General features: G+C 34.2%; 1 protein-coding gene across 2 annotated transcripts; it reads left to right on the top strand.

Moving 5' to 3' along the window:
* The first annotated feature begins 5,208 nt into the window (after positions 1–5,208).
* Positions 5,209–13,669, top strand: LOC128206318 (multiple epidermal growth factor-like domains protein 10). 2 transcript variants are annotated; one of them, XM_052908694.1, is made up of 5 exons: positions 5,209–5,338; positions 7,507–8,727; positions 10,990–11,122; positions 11,711–11,796; positions 12,322–13,669. In XM_052908694.1, exons 1-5 carry the CDS (start codon positions 5,266–5,268, stop codon positions 12,447–12,449), a joined length of 1,641 nt encoding a protein of 546 aa, XP_052764654.1. In that variant the 5' UTR covers positions 5,209–5,265; the 3' UTR covers positions 12,450–13,669. The 2 variants fall into 2 exon arrangements, with proteins under 2 accessions (XP_052764654.1, XP_052764653.1); XM_052908693.1 differs by having other exon boundaries at positions 10,987–11,122.
* Positions 13,670–20,384: the final 6,715 nt, after the last annotated feature.

The raw sequence follows: 20,384 nt of genomic DNA, 5'->3' as shown, positions 1-20,384 counted from the left end.
CACATATTAAAATAGTTCATGCAACTAATCTGCTTACAATACTTTCTGGGCTCAGATGTTGAACGTGCTACGTTTTCAAGTAACCCAAACACAAAACATAAACTATATGTCTGTTGCCTTTTACCCATACATACATGCTCTGGATTGATATGACCACAAATGTGTGTGTGTATATATATAAAAACCTTACTTGGTCAGATTAATCCAATGCATGAGGAAATAATGGCTCCTTAAAAGTTTGCGGCTTACCGATTGATGGAAATGGCTATTTCTGCTTTTTATGAAAACACCACTGGTGCTTATACTCATTCTAAAAGTGTTTAATATATCATTGCCAAACTTTCAGTATATGTGTTGCATACAGCCTGAAATTGAACTATAGGAGTTTTGAAGTCTGTTTTTGCAAAAATATTATATGAAAATACTGTTTTGAAGAGATACAGTGTATGCTTGGTTAGTGTCTATATGAAACATATAGTTAGAATAACTGTGGTCTTAGGCCATACTTACATATTTTTAACAACGGTGACTTCATTTGTTAGTGTGATAGTCTCTTCATCTGCGTCAATGCAAAACAAATTGACCCTTGTTTATTATATTCTGAGTTTAAAATAGGTGTTAATCTGTTTCAGATCGGAATTCATCACTATAGTACCGTATTCACCAGTAAGGTTTTATCCAGGATACCAGAGTGGCATCTGGGATGGATCTCTTCAGTAGGTTGGATTCACCAGTAACGTTTTATCCAGGATACCAGAGTGGCATCAGGATTTGATCACTTCAGTACTGTATTCACCAGTAACATTCCATCCAGGATACCAGAGTTGGCATATGGGATAATCACTTCACTACCCTATACCAGAGTGCATTATGTATCTTGGATCAATGACTGCAGTACTGTAATCATCATGAACAATTGAAATAAGAGACAAGAATTGCATATGTATCAAATGCAGAGAAATGTGTCAATTTTCTTGGAGAGTATTCCCCTATCAATAGATCAATACATCATAGTTTATTACAGTAATCTTGTCAGTAGGCTGCTAAACTCTTGCTGGGGGGGGGGGAGGAGGCAATTTACTATGTCTAAAATACAGTGACATTGTTAAAATTAAAACAAAGCCTAATATGTTCTGAACAACTAAGTGTATTGGCAAAGTATATACTTTTTTGTAGTTTTAAACTGAATGAGCTTATGAATGAGCTAATGTAAGCATAATTATAGTACATTTTTGTTCCGATGTTGTGAACAGTTAAATTGCTTTATTGTGCATATATTACAAGGTTACAACATAAATATATATATATCAATAACAAGAACTAATGTTTTGTTGAATAATCTATGTGCTTGTTTTTAGCTCACCTGAGCACAAAGTGCTCAAGGTGAGCTATTGTGATCGCCCTGTGTCCGTCATCCGTCGTAGTCGTCTGTTGTCGTCCGTCGTCAACAATTTGACTGTTAACACTCTAGAGGTCACAGTTTGGGCAATATCTTAATGAAACTTGGTCAGAATGTTACTCTCAATAAAATCTTGGACGAGTTCGATATTGGGTCAGCTGGGGTTAAAAACTAGGTCACCCGGTCAAATTAAAGGAAAGCTTGTTAACACTATAGAAGTCACATGTATGACTGTATCTTCAGGAAACTTGGTCAGAATGTTAATTTTGATAATCTCTAGGTCAAGTTCGAATCTGGGTCAAGTGTGATCAAAAACTCGGTCACCTGTTCAAATTGAACGAAAAGCTTGTTAATACTCCTGGCCGCAATTTCTCGATACTTCTTAAGCTTAACAGGCTTAAGTAGCTTTTAATATTTCAATAACTCAAAATGCATACTTGAATGGAATTTTGATAAATGAAAAATGGTTTAATTTAACTAACATATAGATAATTCCTATCTAAAGTATAAAAACTCTTAAAGAAGTAAATATTATCCAAATTATTGAAAACCAAAACTAGTGAGTTTAGCTTAATCCGGTTATAAGGGACTTAAGAAGTTTCGAGAAATTGAGGCCTGAGGTCTCATTTACGACTTTTTATTCCTGAAAGATGGTCAGAATGTTTATATTGATTCGCTCTAGGCCAAGTTCGATCTTGGTCATGTGCAGTCAAAAACTAGGTCACCAGGCAAAGTAATAGGAAAAGCATGTTAACACTCTAGAGGCCACATTTATGACCATATGTTCATGGAACTTGATCAGATTGTTATTCTTGAGGATCTGTTTGGATTAGATGAGCGATACAGGGCCTTCAGGGCCCTCTTGTTTTTTAACTGTTATAGATGTATAATTCAGTTTAAAGACTCATACTTTAAATAATTAAATATTTTCATACTTTCTGCATACATCGTTATATTCAATGATGGAATGGTGCTAACAACATCAGCTACAGGGAATTTATATTCATTTTAAACTGCTGAGGTGGTCAAACCATTTTCCAGGTTATTTGCAGAACCTTAAAACTCTAAAATATACACAATGCTGTTTTACATATTAAAATAGTTTAGTACAGGTTAATCGTCAGATAACTGTAATAAATAGTTGTAAGTAAACTCAATCTGTTTCGTTTACCTTTTTATGTTTAAAGTAGGAATCATTTATTTGTACTGTAAATGCTTGTATGATATTCAGTATTAGGTATATTATACTTGTGTTTGTTATTATGAGTTTTTTCAAACATTAAAATATTAAATTTGCTTTGCATTGCCTTAACCTTACTTGTTATGCACCTTAATAATCTAACTGGTGTAGTCAAAGTCATAGTATGTCATATAAAATGAATTTTGCCTTTGACACTTGTTTACCTAAGAAAAAATGTACTGCATTAGCAGTTCCTGCAGTTGATAACATACCTAGAGCCCGTCTAAGGCAGTGCCTTATTTCATATTATCTAAACACATATGAACACAGTCTTCATTATGATGTATTTGCGTAATGGCCCGGTTTAAATCATCGTAGCAATGTGGTAAACTTAGGGCGTAGACCCTGTGTTTCTAATCGCTAACATTTCCGATAGTTAAGCGTGTGAATAAATTGCGATTTTTCAAGGGAAGTGTTTGCCTATGGTAAAGGGAAATATCTATTGCGTCTGACCAGCGAATTTTATAAATGAAAAGACAGTGTTTGTAGATTACGTTATAGCCGTCTTTCTTACATTTCTACATAAAACATGTTATATATCGATTGTTTAACTATCCACAGACATCAAACGATACCTTTATTGTTGTGCAGATACAGCTGTTCTGCTTAACACAGCCGTCCTTAGCAGTGTGTCCATCTGCCATTGGGTGTTTCGCCCTTTATCTCGGTACACCCTCTATATGACGGGGTATGTTGTGATGGTCGGTCACTACCTCGTCCATGTTGGATTCAAAGTCGTACTGAATAACTGCGTCGTAGCCAGAGCCAACTGGATGCCCTCTCTGCAGCTCTCCAAATAGCGTGGACGGCTGTCTTTCTGACTTTCTTTACTAGAATAATTAAGGAAAATTGAAAGAAATGAATTATTGATAAGTATTTTTTTTCAATCAAAACATTAATTCATATACCCGTTTCCATTTAACATTGTTAGCATGTATTCCATCCTAGCTATTGAGGACAAGGAAAATGTCAAACGGACTGCATAAAGGAGGGTCTACCGAAGGGTCTCCTAACGGTTAACAAAGCATTGCGACAGCGATACATAGTATAGTCATGATTTCAAGCGATGGGCATTATTCTAGTCGATGAAAGGTGAAGAAAGGTTGATATAATGACATAAAATATTGACAAATATATTGCCAACGGTAACGGTATGGTTATGTTTAGAATGGGTTCGTTTGCAATCCCGATAGTTTCTTTTTTTAATGTCTATTCTAGTAGCAAAATGCAAATTGAATATAAAATGGTATTATATTATAAGAATTAAAACAAAAATGTGTTGATCTTCAATAAGGCAAATTTGTCTTAACTTATTTCAGACAATTTTAAAACTATAATATTTATTATCTGGTCCTTCCCTATTCAAATAAAGTAACCTTCATTTTGGCAGCAAGCCCCTAACGAATCACCGGCGTAGTTATTTCGGCGACCTAATTATAATCTAAATGTTATATACACGAATGCGCACTACACATTTCCCATCAAAACAATATCAAACGTTACGATACAAACATGATGTGTGTGAAAGACAAATAAACACTTTGTATATAACAATAAAACAAGACTGAAAATAGATTGAAAACACAAATAACTTTAAAGTAATTAAAAAATCCAGTAACATCGATTATATCCAAACGTGTAAAACGCATGGTAACGTACAGTCAGTCTACAACAATACAGACAAGTACACAGTATCAGTTAAGGAATTTACAAATGTAAACAGCAAAACTGATTTTTAAGTTTTGAAATCAAGTAGTAAGATATGATACGCGCTAGGTTTTATTAAATAATTGACGGCCAAATATTTAAAAAAAATATTTAGCAAACGTAGTAATTTCAGTTTAAAGATGAGAATGCCCCTTGAGTGTGTTTGGGGAGGTACTATCAGATCCATAGCCTCAAATTATCGAAGGTTAAAGGGACTGTGTCACAGAGTTGCACCAAAAAAAGTTGTTTTCTGTTACGAATCTTAGGACATTTATCTAAAAGAATGTGTTACGCTTTGATGTTTCAAATGTAAAAAAAGATTGTGTCGGAGACCTGTTCGAATCCGCGTCGCCAAAATTGAAGTCCAGCGTCTTCCTTACTGAGCTAGGCTTACACTATACGGGTGACATAGTTAAGCTATAAACCTACCTCGGTTATAACACGTGATAACACCGACTAGCTAATCACGCATAAGGAATGAAATCTACCTGGTAGACATACCTTAGACATTATCTTTTTTTATGGAAAAATACGAAATAACTGCAAAACTAAAATAAATTGTAAACTATGTGATACTTCAATTAGTAAGTTTCAATGCATTGTACTTATCGATGCCAAGTTTATGTCATTATTCGACAAAAAAAAATCGCTATTTTATCATCTGTGGGACAGTCCCTTGAAATATTTCATTTATTTTTGTAAGAATCGGTTGCTCAAATAGTTAAAATAATATCGTGTGGATCGCGGTATTCTTTCTGACGTGAGAGCCTTCACCCGTTTAAACGAATGCAGTGTAGCATAGCAAATACTTTAGTGAACTTCCTTGTTCAGGTCGCCTTAAATTATCTATAAGCTACTTGCAAGAAGGAATATTTTGGGACTGTATGTGTCTTATAATTATTTTTCTTTCGTCTATAATATGAATATCATTTTACTCACGGTGTTCTTTTTTGTTACATTATATCTGCCGTTGGATGTTTGCGAGTCTACTGGTAAGAACTTTTCTTTTTACTACGATAGTATAAGCTAGTCATGGAGCGAAAATCTCTTAATAACTAATCGTTTTAATTACATTTCTAAATATTTATAAGGAATTATTAAAAATAACGTCTCGACTGTTCCACTTAAAACAAAATTTAGATAACTAAGGTATGATGATATACATTATTGTTAATCGGATATTTATGCAATACCTTAATAAGGGTCTAAGGATAAAATGACGATCATGATCTTAAAGGTAAACTTTTAAACCACCTTGATAAGGTATACCTGTCGCAGTTCAATTTTATGGTTTTATGCTCTTATTTGAAACACAATTCAGTCATTTAAATGCTGAAAACTTATACCGTTAGTCATTTTTATATAAATAAACACGAATTAGTTATTAATAAACTGCAAACTTTCTTAGGTATTTTTTTTTCAAATTTATATGAATATATCGAAAGGATGACAAAAGTGCATCATATTGATATATCATAAACAGTATCTCAACTTGGAACAACACCATATTTCTATGATTAACTTTTAATATTTAGTGATATACGTACACATCAGACCTCAGCATTTTTTGTAAAATGAGACTCATTCTAAATGTACATTATTAGAACTGAATCATATTTGACATCTAATAATGACATAAGGATGTAAAATATTGATAACTTTTAATTTAATACACTATAGATATTAAAAACAAATCATTTTAATGAGCTGGTAGTTTTGTTACAAACCAGTCCATGTTCCGCATTTTCCAAAACACACGACTGATTTGTTTCCCTTGGCGTTGTTATTCTCGTTGAAGTTGCTTCCCTTGGTACTAGCTTTCGGTATTAAAATAGAAAATGGCGATGCAGCGGAAGCCAGTCAATTAAAAACTCAACTTTCGTGTCCACGTAGTTTAGACTATTCAGTAACAGACATTAATTTTCCGAGGTTTTCCGTCCTCTGACATGGGTTATAACGAGTAAAACATATGGATTCTGATTAATCGATCGTAGTCTTCAAATGATACCTGTAAATTGAAAGTTAACAAAAGAAAATGGTATTGAAAGTTACGTTGCCAAGCCAAGGCCTCCAGTTTGCTTGGTTAATTTTGATCAATGAGAATTAACACGTGTATGGTTATCTCAATGATAAAAGCAACCATACAACGGGCAGAACGTAGACCAGATTCCTTAAAAACGGCAGCGCGTAGAAAAGAAATTCGCGCTTCGTATAAACTACTTAAAAGCGTTAAAGAAGACACAAGGGATAAAGTTAAAATGTTCAACTAAAAACTATGATTCAGTTCCGCACAGTTACTTTGTACTCGTAACGTGGCTTATATTTACTTACAGGCTTTATAAGCTAGATTTCTTTTACTTCAAGGCTTTGTTAACTGGCTTCCTAATACTTATATGCTTTATAACCCTGTCTCTGATTACTTACAGTCTAAAGAACCTGGTTTCTTATTACTTACATGCCTTATAACCTGGCTCTGTAGTACTTACAGTCTATATAACCTGACTTTTCATTACTTACATACTTTATAACCTTGCTTTCTAATACTTACAGTCTATATAACTTGGCTTCTTATAACTTACGGGCTTTATAACCTTGATTTCTAATTCTTATTGTATTTATAACCTGGCTTTTCACTTACAGGCCTTATAACATGGTTTCTTAATACTACTTTGCTTAATACGTCGGCATACATGTAATAAGTAAGTTAAAAGAAGCAAGATTTTAAAGCCTTGATGTAATACGAAACCATTTCATAAAGCCTGGCGCCTGATTACTTCTAAGCTTAATAACATGTTGTTTTAATACAAAAAGGCTTTATACCCTGACGTCGTGTTACTTTCTCCTGGTTTAATTAACCGCCTTAAATGCATTATTTACTGGCATCATATTGCATACAGGCTAAATGAACTTGATTCTTATTTCTTCCAGACTATCTTATGTAATGAAATTTGATTGCCGTGAAAAGATTGTCCACCTAAAGTCGAAGAGTTATTAACATTAATATTATAAATAATGACTGGCTCCGGTATACAAATTAAAGTTAAATCACAAATGAGCATATCACCACCAATAAACCAATAAAATGAGAAAAAGAGATGTGTACTCATTAAGAAATAAGCATGTTTTATTACAATTTTGTTTTGTTTTGTTTTTCATGTAGACAGCCACTGTCCTGTATTTTGCGAATCATGTAACGGGGTCGGAAGTAACCTAGTGTGCTATTGCAAATCAGGAGAGTTTTATTTTAACGACGCGTGTGCTCAATGTCGTATTGTTGGGATAAACTGTACAAGCTGTAGCAATGTGTCTCGGTGTGAAGAATGCGATATTGGGAAATGGGGTTTACGGTGTTACCAGGACTGTGGAGCGGGTTGTAAAGATGGAATATGCAATTCTTTAGACGGATCGTGTACTTGCATTCAAGGATATACCGGGTATGACTGCAAATCTCAATGTTCATCATATTGCCTGGGTAACACTTGCCTGAACAATGGCCACTGCAATTGCACCTCAGGATATTATTTACCAATGTGTACTGCAAAATGTTACTCCGCTTGTAAAGAATGCACGAACAGTAGTTCCTGCTCTTTATGTCCGTCTGGAAAATTTGGACAGTTTTGTGATAAGAGCTGTGACATAATGATTAAGGATTGTATTGATATGAACTGTCCACAGGCATGCACATCATGTGTTGACAGTGAACACTGTAATGGCTGCAATGTTGGCAGATTTGGATCAACCTGTAACAACAAGTGCTCCGCTAACTGTTTCGGTGGCTGTATCCAGTCGTCAGGTGTTTGTAACGCATGTCCACGGGGATATTACGGATCAAATTGTGAACAAGCATGTAACTATTGTGGTGAAAGTGATTGTACACAAAATGGAGAATGTAACAATTGCTACCCAGGATATTATGGTACATTTTGTAATTTAACATGTTCTTCTACATGTTCTGCAAATTGCAATCAAACAGACGGATCATGTACTTTAACATGTCCTTCGAATTGCATAAGGTGTTCAGATAAAACAGCATGCACTAAATGCAAAGACGGATACTACGGACATTACTGTAGTTCAGCGTGTAGCACTACATGTGAAGAGGGAAAGTGTGACATACAATCAGGGCGTTGTATGGAATGCTCTTCGTCATCGTACTACGGCGACTTTTGCAACACAACCTGTAGCTCTGCATGTTCAACAAATGGATGCGAAAGACAAACTGGTAGCTGTTTTGGATGTATACCTAATTATTATGGGTCAACGTGTGAAAACGTCTGCTCTGAAAATTGTGCAAATTCCACAACAGAATCAAAATGTGACTCAAAGGGAAAGTGCATTAGCGGATGTATTGATGGGTTTACTGGCGATACGTGTACAACTGGTATGTACAGAATTTGCATGTGTGTATTAACGTGTTTCATCTATGTCTGTCAGATTTCCACTATATTCTCTATATATTACTTAACCTTTATCTTCCATACAAAATTAGCAGGATCCGTATTCACATACTATACATTATCACTTAAGTATGCATTTATGATATAGACTAGAAGCTCGCTTTTCTACAAAAGAGATAAATTTTGTTTATGAACTTGAAATATTTTGTGTTAGTTTCTGGCTTGTTTCATAGATACCTTGAATGGGGAGTACTCTCATAACTGGTTATCAACTTGAAAGGATGACAATATATGGGTAATAAGTTGGTTTCTTATTCAAAAATGAATTATTGCAAATAAATATAATATTATTATTTTTGGGTCTTTCAAAACGCATTTAGGTAATTCATGGAATACTACAATGTTCAAAAATAGCAAAATTCGAATAAGAATTAAGCAACCAGTCCCGTTTTATTTTTCAAAGATCGCAAAATTTTAAATTAAGACTTAAAAATTGTTATGTATTTAAAGTGTCCCAACAACGCATTACAGCTTATTTCTAACATCTAATTGAATTTCTGTCAAGTATAGTCAAAGACTATAAAAAAACTAGTAAGGAACTGGTTCCTTAAATAAGGAACTGGTTCCTTAAATAAGGAACTGGTTCTTTAATAATTATTCAAAATATGGTATCGAAAGTGAACATGAAATCTCTTTAATTTTTAAAGAAAAAGTAATGCCATCAATCTTAAGGAAAGAAAAAGCAAAAGTTCAATACGGAGTTAGGAGCTACATTCATTTGTTTCAATTTCTATTGTTGCCGCAATATCTATGCAAAGTTTCTAAACAAACAGTTTACACAAACGCGTTTTCTATTCAAGCGCTACTTATTTCTAAAGTGCTAAACAAACGCACCAGGCTCCGAATATGTAATAAGGAACTTTTATTCCTTATTCAAACGCTTATAGCTTATAGCTTAAATAAACGGTCAAATGTCCTGTGTTCCTTTTGTAAAGTGTTTTGACAAAATAACTACGCAGCATTGGTCTACACAGAACGTTTGTACAAATTCATTATCTCTTAAAGCGGTCTCAGTACATACATTGCTTAATAAGCATTATGCTCTGAAAACAAAACAGAAACAAACGTACAATTTCAGCATGTTTATTTAATTATGTTTTGAAGAAACAACTGTGCAACACTGATCTTCAACATCTGCACAAATGGATTGTATTTTCAAACAGTTCTTGTTCTAAACGTGATTTAAAAACGCATCAAGCTCCCTATAAGAGATAACGCACTGATTCGCATTGATTTTTTATTCAAACGCGAATACAGAATAAATACGCTGATTTATTTAATTTGACGAAATAGCTATGTGAAGACGTCACATATGAGGTTAGCACAAATGTATAATTGTATATTTAAAGGGATTGTACTCCGTATGATGAAATAGCGAAAAAAATATTGTCGAAAACTGACATAAACTTTGAATCAACGTGTACAATGCGTTGAAACTTACTGAAGTACCACATGGTTTACAATTAATTTATTTTTCGCAGTTTTTTCGTATTTTTCCATTTAAAAAGATTACTAGGTATGTCTACCTAGTAGAATTCATTCCTCATGCGTGATTGGCTAGTCGATGTTATCACGTGATATTACCAAGTTAAGTATATAGCTTAAATATTCCAACTGTTTTGGGTAAGCCTTCGTAGCACAGTAGATACAACACTGGACTGCAATTTTGGCGACACAAGTTCGAACCCGGTCTCCGACTCTTTTTTCACATTTTGGTATTTTTGTACATTTATGATATCAAAGAGTAGAACATTTTATTAAATAATTGTCCTGAGATTCGTTACAGAAAAAAAACTTTTTTTGGTGCCAATCTGGTTTACAGTCCCTTAAAGCATTGCTCAATTCTCATGCAAAAGGCTGTTGTTGATTTGACTAATATCCGGTTTCATGTTCACTTGCTAATGTAAATTTTGAATGAGGTTTAAGAAGTTTATTCATAAAAGGAAAAAGGCAAAAGGACACATTATTACCAGTAGAATATTAAGTTACCAGAACAGCAGAGGGCGTTGTATTACTCAGTTGTAACACACTCGAGTAAGACTAGACTGGTAAGTATTGAATAACTGTAGTAATAATTTAATAATTATGCATCCCTTGCAGCAGTCAATGATCACGTTGTTTATAGAAACGTGAATACAACGTCTCATAATTCTAAACAAATAATTATACATCATGGGTTTTAGAAGGCCGTAGCCAACAAACTGAAGAAACTAACTCTGGTTCTGTGATCGGTGGAGCGGTTGGTGGTGTGCTTGGCGTGTGTGCTGTCGTAGCGCTAGTGGTGGTTGTCCTGGTATTGAAGAAAAAAGGGATTCTTTGGTAAATCTGTCCTTATAAACGTACCTATAGATACCTTAAATACAATAAATAATCACAATATGTTTAACTCGTAATTTGAACTTATGCGCTGTATTATTATCAATTTTATTTTACGATTGTTATTATTATGTTCTTGTTACTAATAATGTTTTAAAATATGTTTAGGTACGACACTTAAGAATCAATATATTTGTATGATATAAACATACGGATGTGAAAAATTGAAATAGAAAAGAAAGCAAATCGTTGAACTCATTATCTCTGGTTCTGGAGTCAATAACTTTATCGACTATACTACTTGGGACTTAAACGAGGTGGATATTAGAATATAAACACATGCATTAATGGCAGCGGAATTTGTCAACGTTGCGTTATTTTTAGGCAAATTGAATCTTCAGCACTTTAGAACAAATTTATCATGTTGCCGGCGGTTTCCGTTAAAAGCTGTTTGGTAATTAGATGTGTTTTAAACAGGTCCATTTTACCCTTTTCTGTATTACATCGTTTTTAAATATCAAATGAGAGCGAATAAGTCGGAATGCCAATGACATTGATAGTTTAACGTTTTCATTTTCATTTTCCATACAGGAAGGAGAGCAAGAAGACGTATGAGGATATAACACCAGAAAGAAGCAAAGATGAACCCTACACAACATTGGCAGCTGCAAGCACGAGTATACCTATTTTGTTCCTTGTATTTTTGTCATACTGTCAGTGTAAATTTAATACATCATAGTAATAAGTGTTTTAGTGACAACATGTTATTCCTTATAATTTAACAATTATCAAAAGCAATACACATTGTGACTACAATTGAGTTTCCTGCTACATTTTAAAGCATTGCCTTCGAATACCACAGGTAACAAGACATCATTTTTATATACCTTTTTCAGATACATTGATGATCTGAAGGTGCTCATTTTGGCGCCTGAATTGTTCAAGTTAAAATGTTACAGAGAGTATTCAAAAATGTTGTGGACAACAAAATAATGACCATATGCATATATGATAGTTTCTATATAAACCAATCTTAAATCAAATTACGCAGTAGTACAAACTAATAAAAACAAATATTAAACCAATTCAAACTATTTTTGTTGGCCAAAATATATGAGATCGAGAGCATTGTTAATAATAGCATCATTCCACACTAAATGTTTTAGATGCTTATTTAATAACCTGCATCATTTCCGTTACAGCCGAGTACGAACTACCCGATTCGGAGCCAAGGTCCGAGCTGACCATCGAAGGTGAAGACAACGGGGTGTATTACAATGATGAGAGGGCCTACTACAAGAACGTCGGGGGAAATGTTCATAAAACATGAAAATGTACACAAACAGATAGTGCACACGTGTCTAAAGTATGTTTCCACCGGAGTACATTTTACAACTGCTTACTAATTACATCAGCGCTATGTTTGGTTCAGATTTAACTGCATTACGAGGGTATCCATGAACACTGCACAAATTATAAAAATGTTTCGAGTCATTAAAATAATTTTGTAGGTCTACAAAAACGTCTCGTTCCAACATTTGTATCATATACCCCATGCTATGTGTTTTTAAGTTTTTGATGCAAAAATTCAAAGTATTGAAGTTGTGCATGTTTATGCTTCAACAAGACATCTATTGGTTCCTGCTAGTGGTTATAACGATGCAGTTTTAGCTGACTTAGACAGATACCCTATTAATATCAAATATTATAAATATGAAGAATGATAGATATATTAAAAACGTTAAGATATGTTGTTTGACTATGATAGCATTGGCTTTTTAATCGTGATGGCCAAGCATAAAAATAACTTGTATACCAATGGGTTTGGATATCTATAGGAAAGACAAAATGTTTGTTATATAAAAACTGTTTGCATATCAATATAAGACCAGTTTAAACGGACCTGGTTGGAAATGTTTCATAAATACCATTTTTTTCATTATGAAAATCTTAAGAATAACGATGAAGTCGAAAGTGCAAAGGTATGATAGATATTATCAAATTTAGAACTTGTTTTGCCAAAGGTAGAAGTTCCAGTCAGTACCTAGCCATTTTAAGGGGAAGGCATTATAAAATCTACCGAGAATATCGGTATTGTCAATATTGTGAATTTATTGTTGAAGACGAATTCCATGTTTTACCTGTGTGTCAATTGTATGGACGCGTACGGGTTATACATATATACCAAGCTTGAAATATGAACTTTTCGAACATTCAACAATTTGTTGTCATGACAGAATTAATTGATTTGAAAACACTGCTTTATTTGTTTATTATGCATTTTACTTGCGAAACGATTATATATCTGACTAATATTCTCTTATATTAGAATAACATAAAATATGTACTAGAATCATTTATCAAGGTAACAATATTATACAATTGCATTATGTTTATGTATTCTATCCTGAAGTACATAATTTTGATATTGTCGAACCTGTTATACCTGTTATACATGTTACAATGTTGTATGCTCTTTATAAATGATTAAGCCGGGGCAATATATATTATAATAATAAACATATACTTGTTTACATGAATAAAAGACAGTGTATATACCATACCAACAATAAGCAATACATGTATAAACCAAACAGCCCAAACATATATAGACACTAAAAAAAACAGACACTGAACGATCGAAACAGACACTGAACAACGGAACAGACACGAAACAAAACAAACGGAAACTGAACAAACTGGCAGTGAACAAACGAAACAGACAGTGAACAAATTAAACAGGCAGTGAACAAACGAAACAGGCAGTGAACAAACGAAACAGACAGTGAACAAACGAAACATGCAGTGAACAAACGAAACATGCAGTGAACAAACGAAACAGGCAGTGAACAGAAGCAACAGGCAGTGAACAAACGAAACAGACACGGAAAAAAACAAACGGTCACTGAACAAACTAAACATTCACCGATCAAACATAACAGACTCTGAACAAACGAAACAGGCAGTAAACACACGAAACAGACAGTGAACAAAAAAAAAACGGACACTGAACAAACTTAACAGACACTGATCAAACAAAACAGGCACTGAACACACGAAACAGGCAGTGAACACACGAAACAGAAACGGAATAAAAAAACGGACACTGAACAAACTAAACAGACACTAATCAATCAAAAACGACACTGAACAAACGGAACAGACACGAAACAAAACAAACGGACACTGAACAAACTAAACATACACTGATCAAACAAAACAGACGCTGACCAAACGAAAAAGACACATAACAAATCAAATAGACACTGAACAAACGAAACAGACAAGGAACCAAACAAACGGACACTGAACAAACGAAACAGGCAGTGAACAAACTAAAAAGACACTGATCAAACAAAACGGACACTGAACAAACGAAATAAACACTGAACATACCAAACAATCACTGCAAAAACCAAACAGGGACTAAACACACGAAACAGAAACGGAGCAAAACAAAATAACACTGAACAAATTAAACAGGCAATGAACAAACCAAACACACACTGATCAAACAAAACAGACACTGAACAAACGAAACAAACACGGAAGAAAACAAATGGACACTGAACAAACTAAACAGACACTGAACAAACGAAACAGGCAGTGAACAAATGAAACAGATACGGAACAAAATAAACGGACATTGAACAAACCAAACAGACACTGATCAAACAAAACAGACACTGACCAAACGAAATAGACACAGAACAAACCGAACAGACACTGAACAAACGAAACAGACACGGAACGAAACAAACGGACACTAAACAAAACAAACGGACAATGAGTAATCGAAACAGACACTGAACATAAGAACCATACACGAACCAAACGAACAAACAATAAACAAACCAAACATACACTGAACAAATGAAACAGACACTAAACAAACGAAACAAACACTGATCAAATGAGACTGACATTGAACAAAGCAAACGGACACTAAACAAACGAAACAAACTCTAAACAAGCAAAACAGACAATGAATTAACCAATTAAATAATGGAGAAACAAAGCTGGAACTGAACAATCATTACAGTTACTGATCAAATCATAAAAAATGTAAAACAACAACAAGCAAACACTCAGCAAACCAAACAAACACTGAACCAACCAATTGTCGCTGATCAAAGGAAGCATAAACTGATAAAACCAAATATACAGTTTATGGACAAAACAAACACTTAACCAACCACACAGACATCAAACGGAAAACAGTTACAGTGCACAAACAGAACTGGTATTGAACGAAAACTCTATAGTAACTGAACTAACCATACATACATCAAACAAAACAAACAGACAATCAAGCAGAATAAACCACACAGACACTCAACAGAAGAAAATAGATACTATACAAACAAACAGCATACAGACACTAAACAAATGGACAATTTAGACAACAATTTGGACAACAGTGTATTTATAATTATTATTAAATAACTATTACGTATTTGACTCGATACGGGGACAATCAAATCCTAGTACTAATACTAGATCATTGACGACAATATATGCCAAAACTCGCCAAATACCGACTAAAGTCGGCCAATATGAGTTTCCGCCGCTTTGATTGGCTACATAACCTTCCAAAAACAGGATAAGAGAAATGAACCATCTTTATTGGCTGTCGAAACTCGCCCTAATATAAGAAATACCGACTGGTTTGAACAATGTGTGCCTCCTTTAAAACATATTGGGAATTACAAGCCTTTTAAAAACTCTAACTACTTTGTATGGTTTGATATTACAATAGCATTTGACCTGTTGGTTGATATTATGATAATTATCTTTTTGAAAACCGACAAGCTGGCCGTGTAAAGGGAAAATATTAAACTTTTGGTAAACGATTCACGAAATAAAGACGAAACACAGGCTTCCTTATACAGTATAGTTCTTCATTCATAAGGATGTGCAATGTCACAAAAGGATGCATGTCAAAATCAGCAAAGTCACATCTAGAAGAGCTGACACAATGAATGAATAAGGGATAAATAAGCTGCAGTATGAACTTAAGTTTAAATATATAACCAGAATGCCGTACCGTACCTAACAGTTAATTAATAAAACACTAATAAATTAGTTGATTTAATATTGGCCAAATTATTTGTCCTCGGTCAGCAGTATTTGCCCTCGTCTTTCGGGCTCAGGCAAATACAGCTAACATCGGACAAATAACGGGGCCAATATGAAATCACCTTATTAATACCATTATATTCCTTATTCTTTACTTATAATCTTACGGTGTAAATTTATAAACATATATTTTATATTAACTCCATTATGAGTTATACAGTTTTACAATTTAGAATAAATAGAGGAAACGTCTACCATAAATCTTACTCACATCAGTAGTCAAGTACAATGTAAACGAAACAACCGCCATTAAATGGATAAAATTCATCTATTAAAATACAACTTGAACACATTTGATGATAAACAAGAAGCCCGAATAACTTAGGTGTTTAAGGTAACTTAGATATCTTTAAAATTACACGAACCAGGAAGTCAGGCAGTTACAGGTGAAACAAAGTGTATACTACAGCCAAATCCACATCTCTTAGCTTAAACGAGTACATTATGGATACTTGTATTGCATTTAAATGTTAAACCTTTGAAAGATATGTTGACAATTGATCATCTGATAAAAATATATTTTAAGGTAACTTGAGCTATAAATCATGGGATTGCCATCTGTAAGCATTTTCTGAGTATAAATACAAATTTAAATTGCCGAAACCTTTGTTTAAGCGTGACATTTATATCGAAGAGTTTTAAGGCCTTCAATTCGAAACTTTGCTTTTAAAAAACTAGCTTTTTACTCAATACCTTCAATCAAGCAATGTTATTATTTTTTTTTTATTTTGTAAAGCTTCGTAATGTGCGAATGCATATATTGGTTATATATTTCCGTGTGATTAAAAACTTATTTTGCGGGATTTTGTTATTACGCTTTTATTTCTTATGACGGGTAGCTTCCATTGAACGAATACATATGAGTTTGTTACCAAAGATAGTGTCTATATCAATATAATTCACCAATACACTATATCCATACTATTCTAATTTGATATCTTATTGAAGACTCGATCCCGGTAAACAATTGATTACTATCGGGGCATTGGTTACCACTGTGTGAAATACAAAAGTTTGAGTTAATATAATACATTTCCCTTTTTGATCAAACCGACCGAATTTGCATTATTTACCAGCACAGCCTCGAAAACATTTACATTCTATATCACATGCTGATACTTAAGTATTTTGGCATCCTTGATAACATTTCTGAACACATATTGTTCAATCGAAACCATCTCTGCACCCGTTTAAAGTGACTCTCTTCTTCAAAATCAACACATACACATGTATATCAAACATAAATTTTGACTGATAAACCTTTAACTACTTGCTAAATAATGCATTTTTTGAAAATATTAATTACTGATAACAAGATTGTAGCCGTGTATTTAATAACAGAAAGCGTAAAAATAGTACATGAATGATGAAAGCTAAAAGATTTACTGAGATCTGCTATAGTCTCATAAGTAGAAAAAAAACATGTTTAACGCTCATTTCTTTCAAACTCAACTCGGTATCCTTCATAATAGTATTAATTGTGGTAAATCTTATTTGGGAGAAAGTGTGCATCTCTAAGCAAACGTCTCTCTCTCGCTCTCTCTCTCTCTCTCTCTCTCTCTCTCTCTCTCTCGTGTTTACATTCGTTACCAGAACAGTACGGACAACATGTTCAATCACAAAACATTTCAAACACTGAGCTATTTTCACAGCTACTACAGGCACCTATATCGAGTAGCTATCACAAGTACACAAACAACAATCGTGATTGCATGTTTAATTCCCTTCCCACAATAACATGAATAGCATGCATGTAAAATATCATCACAGGTACCATTACAATTTAATAGTCAAGCTTCATTCAAACATTTGCCATGAGGTTGATTGCATCGAACGACATTGATTACCATAATACCCTGACACACACAACTGAGAATGCCCTTGAAGACCACAAATATCAAAGCAAGTAGGACAACACGTTTACTCACAGCAACTTTCATATTCACATATAACACGTAACGTGCGACACACTCCTGTTACGCATTGACAATCATATCCACACGAACTACCAAACTTTCCAGTTTCATACAATGAGCATGACGTTTTTTTTAGTACAATCGGAAAAATAATTGCCACATTTGAAGCCACATAAGAGCCTTGTTTGCGTATATATTTACCGATATCACCAAAACAAGTCGGAAATTCACAAGCACATTTATCATTAACACACCCATTTGCTCATCTTGCACCACACATATCACCCTAAAACCCAACCGGGCAGGCATGTGACAAAATGTTACGGGTGAGGCCATGTTTTGCATATTCTATACATGGTGTACAATAAATTCCGCTAGAATAGAAGCCGTCATTGCTTTGACGGTATGATCCTAAGGCCGCGTTAATGTCATGGTCAAGGCAGTTGGATCCACATTGGGTACATTGAGATAGTTTAACATATCAGTTTGACATACACTTATCGAAACAAACTATCACAACAATACGACCCTTTAACAAACTCATACACTTTAGTGAAAAAAAACATAACTATCAGTTCAATTGGAATAAGGTTTAAGGGACTAGACACCATACGATAACATTGCAAGGAAAAAAGAAATTTGTCAAACACTTACATAAAATTGAAATCGTTGTACATTTGTGCCACGCCACACCGTTCTGTCGGGGTGGTGGTCGTTGCCGATACCTTTATAATATTCGTCTGCATCTTATTCTATACCACGGTGAAATCATTGGCTGCGCAAAGATCGACTGTTATTTTAATGTTTTATTGGCGGGATATCGACGGGACGGGTATTCAGTATTTGTTGACAAGAGCGGTAATAATGACATTTACAAGGGTTACAATAATGAAGTTCAAACAACAGCGACGGGAAATTAATAAAAATCGGCAAAGTGAACAAATGACGCCTACTGGGGATGTTGACGTCGACGGCATTTGATCAGAAATGACGTAGGGAGCAGATATTTCGGCCACCAAAAAGTACACAGAGGTTTGCATATACTTGAAAAGTTACATGTAATGACAACACAAATCCAACTTTCGCTCTTATATGAAAACCTTGTATCGTTTTGACAAAAAAAATGTTATTAAAAAATCATGGTAAGATATATAATTCAACAATTCGATGCCATATGAGGCTATGTCATAATTGTTTCCTTATGCAAATAAGTGGATATAATTGTCATTTTTCCACCCAATGCAGTTGTGATACACTACTTCAACCATGCATTGCAAGTTTTGAGGGAGATAATGATACAAGTAAAATATCATCTGCAAATGAGGAATAAACTCCCATGGTTAAAAGGACCGAGCACCCTAGGTTGCAATGGTCCAGTTAATAGACGGTTATATACAGCTGACAACATTCCTCGTTGTATGACGGATTTTATGATAGCTATTGCTTCTAATAAATCAATGATGAATTGTCTCATGCAGGTTCAATGCAGCAGTGTCACAACTTAATTTTATCTAAAAGCCCTGTATATTGGTTTAAAAGAAATACTGCTGATAAAAGGTTATATAGATCATTTCCATTATTGAACTAAAATATGGCAATAAGGAGACAGATCTATCGATACGCGGTTGGGTTTTAAATTTCGTCTTACCTGTAAAGCGGGATTAGTAAACTGGCTTTCCAATAAGCAGGATACTTATCCTGTTCCAGAATGAAATTAAGTAGAGCAGATAACATACCCTCGCCGCCATGCACTACATTCTATTTTTTTTTCTATTCCCGGGCTTTAACCCACTTTAATGATTTGATCGCGCACTGTACCTGCTCAGCATAGTAGTCCAGTCATTGATATCTTTATTTTGATCACAGTAATTTAAATATCTGTCTTAACCCTTCCACTGTAATTGAATCATTATTCGGCATAAAGGCTTTCATAAAATAAAGTTTGCGAACGAGATTTTCATCCGAATATGTTATCATTTTAACTATCATCTATGTGCCGCAGCTAGGAATATGTTTATTAAATTCATCAGCTTTGTAGGTCGCTAACGAGTATGATTCATTGTAGTAATAATAGAACAAATTAATCAGACCCATTGTTTAGATTATTTGCTTGGAATATGCAAGATACGTATACAAAATATATTTAGCGTGGTTACCATGAGAATGTTTTGTGTTTTTATTGGCTGGCAGCTGCGAGGGCTCTGGGCAAA

The sequence above is a fragment of the Mya arenaria genome, chromosome 10, assembly GCF_026914265.1.
Source record: "Mya arenaria isolate MELC-2E11 chromosome 10, ASM2691426v1".
NCBI classification, from domain to species: domain Eukaryota; kingdom Metazoa; phylum Mollusca; class Bivalvia; order Myida; family Myidae; genus Mya; species Mya arenaria.
Note: the sequence above shows the minus strand (reverse complement) of the source record. Positions and strands in the feature narration are given on the sequence as shown.

Coding starts and splice junctions, on each gene's coding strand:
- LOC128206318 (XM_052908693.1), top strand. CDS start 5,266: ATGAATATCATTTTACTCACGGTGTTCTTTTTTGTTACATTATATCTG. Junction 8,728..10,986: donor TGGCGATACGTGTACAACTG/GTATGTACAGAA, acceptor CATGGGTTTTAG/AAGGCCGTAGCCAACAAACT. Junction 11,797..12,321: donor ATTGGCAGCTGCAAGCACGA/GTATACCTATTT, acceptor TTTCCGTTACAG/CCGAGTACGAACTACCCGAT.